This window comes from Acyrthosiphon pisum, chromosome X (assembly GCF_005508785.2).
Source record: "Acyrthosiphon pisum isolate AL4f chromosome X, pea_aphid_22Mar2018_4r6ur, whole genome shotgun sequence".
Lineage (NCBI taxonomy): Eukaryota > Metazoa > Arthropoda > Insecta > Hemiptera > Aphididae > Acyrthosiphon > Acyrthosiphon pisum.
Window position 1 is genome coordinate 48191423 of NC_042493.1, and position 11564 is coordinate 48202986.

An 11564-nucleotide genomic window follows, 5' to 3' on the forward strand; every position below is an offset into this window, starting at 1 on the left:
TTTATAGTTGGCACTAAGGCTGAAAAATTACTAATGCCATAACATTCTACATTTGTAAAGATAATGTGTTTGAGACTGTAGAAAATGAAGGGTTTCAACATATGATGCAAACAGTATGTCCATCATATAATATCCCTAGTAGAAATACATTTAGAAGAAAAGTGGATGACATTTATGACGTCATATCTTGTAAATTCAAAGAATCTTTGTCTAAAGTTCAACATGTAGCTGTTACGACTGATGCATGGACCGAAACAATGCAGATGAAGAGCTTCCTTAAGATAACTTTACATCTAATTGAAGACACCAAACTTGAATCAAGTACTTATAATGCTTTGTTAAAACTAGGTACTTTATTTTATGAATCGTTGTTGTAAAGAAATAGGAATACTTTTAACCAGTGGTGGATATAGAAGGTGGACCTAGTAGGCTGCAGCCCCCCCCCCCCAAAAAAAAAAAAAAAATTACAGTATTTTTAAATAGAACAACAATATATTTTATTAGGCACTGTAATAAAACAGCCCACCCCAAAAATTATTTCTATATACGCCACTGCTTTTAACTGATTTATATAAAGAGGTCAGGTATATTATATGCTGTTTATAGGAGCTATTAAAAACCGTATTTGTTAATTTCAATAAATTTTAGTTAATAATTAAATGTTACATAATCGAATGAAATTAATTTATAGGAACTATTGGTACAGTTGAACTAAATCAAAGTCATACTGCAGAGTATATTGGAAGGATTTTGGTAAACACATTGGCTGACTGGGGATTGGAAAAAACCAATGTTGTTGCAGTTGTTACTGATAGTGGTGCTAATATAAAAAAAGCTATTGTAGATCAGTATACAGCCGATAAACATGTACCTTGTGTTGCGCACAGAATCAACTTGGTAGTTGAAAAAGGAATTGAGAAAACCCAAGAAATTGACAAAGTAACCAATGTTAAATCTGGTGGTGTTCCAGTCTTCATATCCAAAGTCAGAGAAATAGTTAAATTTGTAAAGAGAAGCTCAAAAGCTAGTGATTTATTTATTAAGAAAGTATCAAAATATTGAAGGTTAGAACCTAAATAAACTATATTTATAGTTATTTTGATGACACCTAATTACTATGCTTTATTTTTAGGTAAGAAAGAAGGACAGTATTTGAAACTTATTTTAGATGTCAGAACACGATGGAATATAGTAGTATGTAGTATGTAGTATGTACGATAGTACATACTACATGATCGAAAGATTTTTAAAATTAACCAACAACCTATCACAAATGCTTCTCACTCTCAACGGTAATGATATACCAGAAATGATATCTGTCCATGATATAAGATGTCTACAAGACATTTGTTCATTGTTGAGGCCATTTGAAGTACTTACTAGAGAAATTTCCACCGAAAAATCGGTTATGTCTAGTAAAATTATCCCAATAATATTAGGTACCTACTAAAAATGAATTGGTGAAGCAAATCCCTAATGCAGCTGTCGCAATACGATTGAAATCAAAACTAATTGAAGAACTTGACTATAGATGTGGAGCTTATGAGCAACCACCTATATCACCAATTTGCACATTGTTGGATCCGAGATTCAAGGATATGCATTTTAAAAATCCACTTGCAAATTCTAAGGCCCAAGAAAATATAGTCAAAATGATGCAAAACGATAATAATAATGTAGAAAATGAAACATTGCCAGCTGCAGAACCAGATGATAACACAGGCAATCATTGTGATTTATGGGGCCTACACAAGTCATTAGAGAAAAGGCGAAATGATGAAAGAGGTTATAATAATAATGCCAGAGAAGAATTAAGATCTTACTTACACCATAACATTTTAAAATTGGATCTTGACCCATTGACTGAATGGGAAAATACAAAAACAATTTTTCCAAAATTGTATAAACTAGCAATGAAGTATTTGGTGGTTCCTGGAACATCAGTACCATCTGAACATCTTTTTAGTAAGGCTGGAGAAACTATAAGCAAGACAAGAAACCGATTAACTGGTTCCAGGGTGTCAAAACTACTCTTTTTACAATCTGTGGACAAAAATCAATGGAATTTTTGAAACTATTCATTATTATTATTATCACGTTCTTAATTGTATTTATGTAAGTTTTTTATTTGTCTAACATATAAAAAATGTATTATATAGTTTATGACCATTTTCAGTTTAACAAGTTGTTTTCAGTTAGTATTTTGCCATTGTGTACCTAAGTACCTTTGTTATTTTATTTGTTTACTATATAAGTATAAAAAAATTGTTTTGTTGTATTATGAATTATGATATAATATAAATATATACATATTATATTGTATTATATTTTTGTGCATCAGTTATTAACTTACAATTTGAAATTTAAATTTTTTTTCGATATTATCGATATATCAATATTTGAATTCGATATATATCACATATCGATATTGAATACTTCGATATATCGATATATCGATTTTGAAATCCATTTGGACATCCCTACCTGAGCCTGGAGTTCGTCGAGCGTCGTCGTCGTCGGCGTTGAGCCAAGTCGTTGCCACCATCGGAGTTGCTGTGTGGCGGCGGCCTCATGTCGTTACCAGGACGACAAAATGAGCGTGAAAATGACGCGGTCGTGGCGCGAATAAAATGTGTCAAAAAAAAGAACCGTGTCGGACTGACTCGGAAAATGGGACGTGTTTCCAAGTCGGCGGCGTCGATGTGTGTGTTTCGAACTCGTTTTTCGCTTCGGCAGTGCCGTTGAGTGTCGTACGCGTTGTCGCGTGGGCGCTGTCGTCGTGTTTATTTTTGCGCGCCATAAAACCTGCATACCTGTTTCGAATTGAGGTCACCAGCACTGGTTACCGTGGTGTTGTTCTGGAGGAAATTCAGGAGCGGCAAACGTTACAAACGTTTGATAACGGAGAAATTCGGAACGTCCAGTTGCAAAACGAAGCTGTATACGTTTGCAAACATTGCAAACGCCATGTTCCAGCGTTTGGTCTGTTTCGTTCTAGTAACCAGAACCGTGGTTGTTTTTGTTTATACTATTGCCGTTATCGTTATCACAATACATGACTTATCATGATTAATTTTTTTTTTATGTCTTACACCACGACCACGATTAAACAAAATTACGGAAGCGTAGTAGTGCCAACCAAAAAAAAAAATATATTGTAATTTCGACTTTTAATTTCGAAATTTCGACTTTTAAATTCGACATTTCGACTTTTAATTTCGACATTTCGACTTTTAAATTTGACATTTCGACTTTTAAATTCGACATTGCAATAATGTCGACTTTAAAATTAAAAAAAATGTTGACTTTTAATGTCGACATTTCGAGTTTTAAATTTAACATTTTTATAAGCATATTTATTTTGTCATGATTCTTGAGCATACTTTGTCAGTTGTTCACGTGCTCTACCTCGACATTTTTTAAGTCTTTTAATTCTACTATTCTCTCACCTCTGTAGTCTGTACATGCAAGTGGCAACATCAAAACTCATAAGCATAAACAGCACAATGTCCTTAAATAATTTGATAAAAAATTATTTTCACATGAGTTTTAGTTACAATGAAATATTAACACATTTGTCAAGCAATGGGATAGATATTAGTCTTCGTACACTCAAACGAAAATTGAAGCAACTTGGTTTGTACAAACGCATTAATTATACGCCTATGAATATAGTGAGAGAGTATCTAGAAAATTGTATTCTGGGTTCAAATCAACTGCATGGTTATAAGTGGATGCATCAAAAATGCATAGGTGTTGGATTTGTTGTGAAACAAGAAACTGTTAGGAATCTTTTAAAAATTATTGATCCTGAAGGTGTAGAAATTAGAAGTCGGAAGAGATTAAGGAGACGACAGTATTATAATCCAGGCCCAAATTATACGTGGCATACAGATTGCTACGACAAACTTAAACCATATGGAATATCTATAAGTGGTTGCATCGATGGATTCTCTAGATTAATACTTTGGCTGGAAGCTGCACCTTCTTGTAGTGATCCTAGAGCAATAGGAAGTTTTTATTTAAATACGGTAGAGGCATTAAGAGGATGTCCTATTACTTTAAGATTCGATAAAGGCACTGAAAACCGCCACATTGAGCAATTTCAACAGTTTTTACGTAGGAATAATACTTCTCGTCGCCCATCGTTTTTATATGGAACCAGTCCTTCTAATCAGCGAATTGAATCCTGGTGGAGTATTTTAAGGAAACATTTCACTCAATTCTGGATGGACGTATTTTGTCAATTAAAAGATGATGGACTATTTAGTGGAACATTTCTTGATAAAAACCTTATCAGATTTTGTTTTTTAAATATTATTAAGGTAATTAATTAGTATTATTTTATTTATTTTATTTAATTATCTATTTATTCGGAAATATAAAATAAATAATAAGTATCTATGTATAAACTCTGTGAACATTAAAATAATTTCTCCAAAATTATTCACTTATATGCATCTACTTCTATCCTAAATTCTAAAACTATTACGATTGAATGTATATTGATTTTACAATGTTATTTTTATTTTATCTTTTTTTTTAGTGTCTAAACCTAACCTTTTGGGACACTAAAAATGCTTTAATTGTCATCAACAGCATCTTTCTAGTAAGAAAGTGATTCTAGTTGGTTAAAAAAAAAAATTCTAAATTCCCTTGGATACATTTTCACTGAATGTTTATATTAACAATTTCTATGCACCACACCTTATTTTCGAAATATTGCGAATTGTTTTTAGCTATTAATAGGCATTAGAAAATGTCGAGTTTTATTAGTTTTTTATTAAATTATTGTCGATACAAAATTGTTTGCGTTTTTGTTAGTGGAAATTAAAAAAAAAATTGAGGTGTCAACTGTAAATTCACATTAATTATTTATGAGTGGCTTAAGATAAAAGTTAGACAAAATTCATAAAAATCACAACAATTTGCAAATTATTTCAAATTAGAAATTCAGAAAAATTGTTCTATTTATACCTAAGCTTTAAATATGTAATACATTTTCCTACATTAAAAAAAAAATTACCATTTGTCAAATTAATTTTTTACGTGCGTTCAAAGTTGATATTAAATTTTCACCAGTAAATTAGCAAATTCTCAAACGATTTACTATTATTTTGTCGTTATTCAAAAACAAATATGTATTGAAATTTTCATCAAATTTTTATTTTATCATGTTCTGAATATGATAACATTTTCAAAAAATTTCGACTTATTTTGAGACATTTTTAAATGTCAATATGCTTGAAAATGTAAAACAGAGTTCCTTATAAGTAGGTAGTTATAAATTTATAATTTCAATTGAGAAATATTAAAGATCTATGCACTGTTTTTGTAAGTATTTAAACTTTAAAGTTTAAAGTTAAAATTTTGACATTAACCAAAATCTCGAAAATCTTCACAAAATTATAAAATGTTCAATATTTTTTATAGATAAGAATTTAAAATGTAAAACAATGATTCTCATAAATAGTTCATACCTAACCAAATAATCTAAAAAATATATTAACACAGTTATTTCTTACAGGCATTTTAAGTTTAAATTTGAACGAGATTGCAATAATTAAAAAACCAAGAAAAACAATTTTATTTATTTTGCTGTAATTTAAAAATATTATCCGTGGTTATATCATATTTGAAACATTTCCGAGTATATTGTTATATTTTATGGACACAATGACATTTTCAAATGTAATTTTTTTTGGCAAAAATTAATTTAACTTACTGTTGTACTAATGCCTAATTGTAAAATAAATATATAGATTGTCTTAGCTGCTCAGAATCGTTTTTCGTATACAATGATTTTAAATAGTGATGACCCACTTGTAAGTTTGTAACTTACTGTACAGCAGCTGTTGAGTTTACCCGCTTACCCGTTTTTTTTTTTTTAAATCTAATTTTTTTACATTAAATATTCATTAATATTAGTAGTCGCTTATTATATTTTGTCAATATAAATTATGGAGTTAATATGGATCTTTTACAGAAAGAACTTAAAGAAATTATGCTCGAGTGGAATATACATAGAATCAGAAGATCCAAGAATAGTATATGTTGTTATGGTCGACCCATAACTATGTTTGAAATCCCTGAAGAGTTTAACACCATAAACTATATACATACAGTTGAAATCAGTGAATTACAACTCTGCAAAAATGAAAACATGTATTCTACAAACATATGTTGTGATGAAACTGTCTATGAACTTTGCAATATTATCCTAGCAGAAAAAAGAATTTCTATACCTGATGATCCTTACAGCATTATTGATGTATATATTATGTTAAGAAATACAATACAAGAAATAATAAATTAACGCTTAAATATTTAAAATAAATTGCAATCATTTATTAAAAGTTAAGTTATTTTAATTTCAATACAGCTCATATCATATATGTATATACATATACAGGTCAGTTTATTAGTAGTGGATCCCATGTTTGAATTCTTGAATGGGCTTCTAAAAAACAACTACTGAGCAAAAAAATAACACCAAATTGAAAATTTTAATAATATGAGTAAATTTAAAAGAAAGTTTTTAGAGGATGTCTCACCCGCTTATGTTTTCTCCGTCTTACACATTGTACGATATAGCAAATTTACGTTTACCAGTTTCGATAGTGTGCTATAGTTTTGATATTAGAGTGAATTGATTTATTATTAAACTCTTAGGTAAGAACATTATCTGTATTCTCATGTTGGGTTTTTTACAATATTGTTATTATTAAGTAAGTTATGAGTATGTAAAATATTAATATTTGAAAATGCTCATAACTCACTTAAAAATTAAAATATTATAAAAAACCAACGAGAACACAGATAATTTTCTTACCTAAAAATGTGATAAGTCAGTTCACTTAAATATCAAAACTAACAGCACACTATTGAAACTGGTGAACTTAAATTTTCTATGTTGTACATGATGTGTAAGCCAGATACAAAATATGTGGTTGAGACGTCCTCTCAAGGTTGGGATGGACCCCAGTTAGTTCTTCTTAACTAGGGTGTTAGAAAGAAAAGTTAAAAACATTATAATCTATGCTAAGTCCATAACCCAAACATTTGAAGCTAAAATTGAATTTATCTCGCTCGTTAAATCAATAAAGTGTCATAAGACATTGGTAAATCTAAAGTGTTTGTACATGTATGTGCCACTGGAGATCTAGAATAATTATCTTTTGCAGAAGTGAAATTAATATTAATCCGATCAGTGATAATATCTGACCCAGTAACAAAACGAAGGAATTTTGTGCATAACATTTGATCAGCTTCTCGTATAAACTTTTTTAAAAATCCAAACACTTTACGTTTAATTTCACTTTCATCTTTATCTGGACACTGGAGGTTTTCCAATAAGTTAGTAGACGTTGGTACCTTTTTTATATACATTTCTTGTAAGGATATTTTTGATATTATTGGAATAACTTTATTTCTTAATTCTTCTGACCAAATATCAATAATATATTTGGGTCGCTGTATAATTTCTTTGTGCGCAATTTCAGAAATAACATCTTTGATATTTTTTTCATTCACTATTAATCTGCAATCAAATTCTTGAAGTATATCTAATAATTCATCTTCATCTATTTGTTTAAAATCTTTAAGAGCATTTTGCAAAACATCTTTGGATTTAAAAGGAAGTGTATTCAAAAAACATTGCTGTTAATTGGTATTTTGTGACAGACACTATACATAAATAATATTATATATTATGTAGTCTTGTGATAACTATTTCGCGACCCTGTTATCTGCTGATCTAAGCAAATTTTCTGAGTGTGACATTGGTAAATTACGAGTCAGTAATCTATATACCGTTACAAATTTAGGCACATTTATTGATTTAAATTACTGTTTTACTTTTTAAATGTTTTAACTTTTATCATGTTTACGAAAAATAGTGTTTTTAGTCATAATTTTTTTTTACTTATTGAACATTTCATTTACAATCCATACAATTAGTACAATTAGTAAATTTTATACATGGATATTATAACAAGTTGTTGCCTTTATGGGCAGAACCTCAGCAGTGCCACCCGATATTCATAATCTACCTACATGACAGTGGCGGTTTACCCGGGGAAGCAAGGGAGGCAATGTCTCCCTTGAAAATAAGAGAAAATACATGGTTAATATTATTTGAATTATAAAATGTTGTGTTTTTATATTTTCAAATATAGACACTATTATAAAAGGGAAATAAATAAAATATAAATTTAAATTATGTATTGAAGGGACTATGGAGTGCACCATGCCCGGTCTTGGGTCTTTAAACAAGACCGTGATCATCACGGTTTACCCTCCCCCCTGTTAACTGTCCATTGAAGTGGCGAGTTCCGTTGTGATTGATGTAGCCACGTATAGGACTACAACACTTTCCAGTGTATACTCGATCCGAAATCAAGACAGACTAGGTAGGGAGTACCCGCACTAACGTTAATGAGTATGAAAAACCTTTATATATGAATCAATATGAACCCGGGCATCACAAAGGAGAGCAGACAGACATGCCAAAAAGCGCAATCTAGTGATAAGAAACATCGATATTTTAAGAATCGATTTTCCAAAAAATCCAAAAATTTTTGGGCAACGATTTTTTTTGAATCGATTTTTTTCATTCCGATTTAAATCGATTCAAAAATCGATTCACCGACCTGAATCGCCCATCACTACCGTGATGCCCATAAGTAAGAGACTGGCAAGTTTCCGTGCGCAACAGGCGAATATAATATTAATATTATACTGACATATGTACTGTATTACTACATAGTACGGCTGCCCCTCCACGCGTCCCGTATCGGCGGCGGCTACCAACTTTCTCAGGAGGCAACTGCCGCTGCCGTTAGCGATGCGTTACATGTGTACACAAATGTACACACATAGACGCACATAAAATATGTGAATAGCACATGCGCGATTCTCTTTGGTAGTGTTGCCATGTCAAATATTGTATTATCACCAGATACTCCTTTCAAAAATCACCAGTTATCACCATCCATATTTTATGGAAAAATCACCAGATAACCAACAAAATCGTTCTAAATTCACCATTTTAACTAGCTGCTATTGCCCATTGCTTTAATTGTTTATTTGATTACAATGTTTTGGGGGTTAAGTGGTTTTCCCGTTTTTATGAAGCGGGAGAAATGATATTATAAATGTATAACAATGGACAAAGACCACTCTTAACCTAACCTGGCAACTCTGCTCTGTGGAGACTGCTCATAACCGTAGCCTCCGTTGGCAAACGTCACAGGCTGTGACTTGCAGCACCTCAGTGGCTGACGATTAATCATTATAGATTATACACTTTATTGCACGTTATCACTAATAAGTTATTATCAATAGCAATAATATATTATTTTTATTATTCATACTACATTACTATGATTTAAATTGTATTATTTTATTTTATGTGTGATAGGTACTGTGAGTGTGAGCGCCGAATTACATAATTAATAATTTCTAGTTAGGTATTTTAATATTATAAGAAAAGGTGAAAATGAAAATCTTCTGACAGATTTTTAAAGAAAAAATATGGTTTTTAAACAAAATAAATGAGTTTTGAGAATTGGAGGATTTGTGCTAACATGTATAGATGGATACAATATCGTTTCCTCCTCAAAAACTTGACAGCAGAACCGCTACTGTTACATGACACAAACATTTAATATTATGATGTGTCTGGGATCTGGCCAATAACTGAAATTTTTAAATTATTATAAAAATTGTTATAGTTACTATTTAGTATTTACCAGTGTTTGGAAGGAACGAGTTCCAAAAGGAACGGATTCCTGGAACGAATTCCTTTTTAAGGAACGGCACGATGAACGTATTCCTTTTTATAAAAAAAGAACGAGAAAATTAACTAGTTCTTTTTTTCAAGGAAAAATAACAAAATTGTTCGTTCCTTTCTAGTTCCAATAATTTATACAGATAAGGATGTAAATAATTGAAATTAAGATATTTTTTTTTTTATAGTGTTTAATGTATTTTGTTAGTTAGTGATCGTTATCGACTATCGACGTTATACAATCGATATACATTGGCCAACAATTTAATTTTAAAGAAAACCTCAAAATAGAAAATTATAAAATATGAACGTACTTGTATATAATATTAGAATTAAAAACTAAAGAAGTGGGTATGCATATGAAAAAAAAAACATTAATGATTAAGTAAGAATTTTTATTTTATTTGAAACTAAAAAAGGAACTCGTTCATTTTCCAAAAGAACGACAAAGGAACGAATTCTTTTTTTTTTAAGGAACAAGGAACGGAACGAATTCCTTTTTTTTAAAAAAAGAACGAGGAACGGAACGAATTCGAATTTGAACTTAAAATGACTATAAAAATAAACTGTGCTTATGTATTTCTTAGAATTTTTGGTAACAGAATTAAATATTTACGTGAAATATTGTTTTAAATTTTCAATCCTTAGATATAAAAGTTGAACATTTTATAAATTTTTAACTACAAAATAATTATTCAATTTTAAATTTGATAAATTTTGTCAAAATTTCAACTTCAAATGCTTTTAAAAAATAATTGTGCCTATGTATTTTTAATATTTTTCAACTGCTATTGTAAAAATGTATCAGGAGCCTTGCATTAAATTTTCACGCATTTTTACCAAACAAACAAAATTTTATTGATATTTATAGAAAAAAAAATTGAAAAAATTGAAAAATGACAATGTCCGTAAGCAGCTCAAAAAGAGTCAAGTTATTTTCAAATTTTTATCCTGTATAGAAAATTCTAATATAAATATTCAGTAAAATTTTCAAGTATCTACAGTTATTCGTTTTTTAATTACAATAAAATAAGAAAATCGTTACGTAAGAAATCGAGTGACTATCAAATGTTTTAAAAATATGAATTTCAAACGCTCATAAAAATTTAATTTGAGTTTCTTATAGACTTTTTTTTTTGATAAAGGTAGAATAACCTATAAGGAAACTTGTATTACATTTTAAAATCTTAGTTTTTAAAAGAAAAATTTTTACGAATTATTAACTAAAATAATTTGGAAATTTTCGTGATTTTTACATATTTTGTCAATTTTCGAACTTTAAATGCTAATAAAAAAAGGTGGGTAAGTGGATTTCGCTCTGCTGTACAGTAGGTTACAAGTGGGTCACTGTATAATGGATGGTATTAAATTTGAATTCAATGATATAATATCATTGTATAAGAAAAACGATTCTGAGCGGAGACGGTATGTTAGTCTAGGTATAAGACATAATATTATATTAGGTACCTATAATAAATTCCAAATTAATCATATCATAATATTTATTAGGTACTTATAACGCGTTATACATCAACAAAAAACCGTGGTACTATCATAGATATATAATAGTATACTTTAGAAGTTTCAAGTACCCACGAATAATATTATACAATCACAACAAAATAACTAAAATAGTTATCCTAGGTTTTTAATATGTAATTTCGTCCAAATTTGTACTTAAAATGACTATAAAAATAAACTGCGTAAATGTATTTTTTAGATTTTTTGGTAACAGAATTAATTACTTACGTGAAATCTTGTTTTAAATTTTCAA

General features: G+C 29.7%; 1 protein-coding gene across 1 annotated transcript; it reads left to right on the forward strand.

Moving 5' to 3' along the window:
- The first annotated feature begins 1231 nt into the window (after positions 1 to 1231).
- Positions 1232 to 2072, forward strand: LOC100571860 (zinc finger BED domain-containing protein 4-like). The gene is made up of 2 exons (XM_008191765.1): positions 1232 to 1372; positions 1440 to 2072. The coding sequence occupies exons 1-2, from the start codon at positions 1232 to 1234 to the stop codon at positions 2070 to 2072; spliced, it is 774 nt and encodes a 257-aa protein (XP_008189987.1).
- Positions 2073 to 11564: the final 9492 nt, after the last annotated feature.

Excerpts from the sequence above, each read along its gene's own strand:
- LOC100571860 (XM_008191765.1), top strand. The coding sequence starts at position 1,232 with ATGATCGAAAGATTTTTAAAATTAACCAACAACCTATCACAAATGCTT. Across the intron at positions 1,373-1,439 it reads CATTGTTGAGGCCATTTGAA|GTACCTACTAAAAATGAATT; the intron begins GTACTTACTAGA and ends CAATAATATTAG.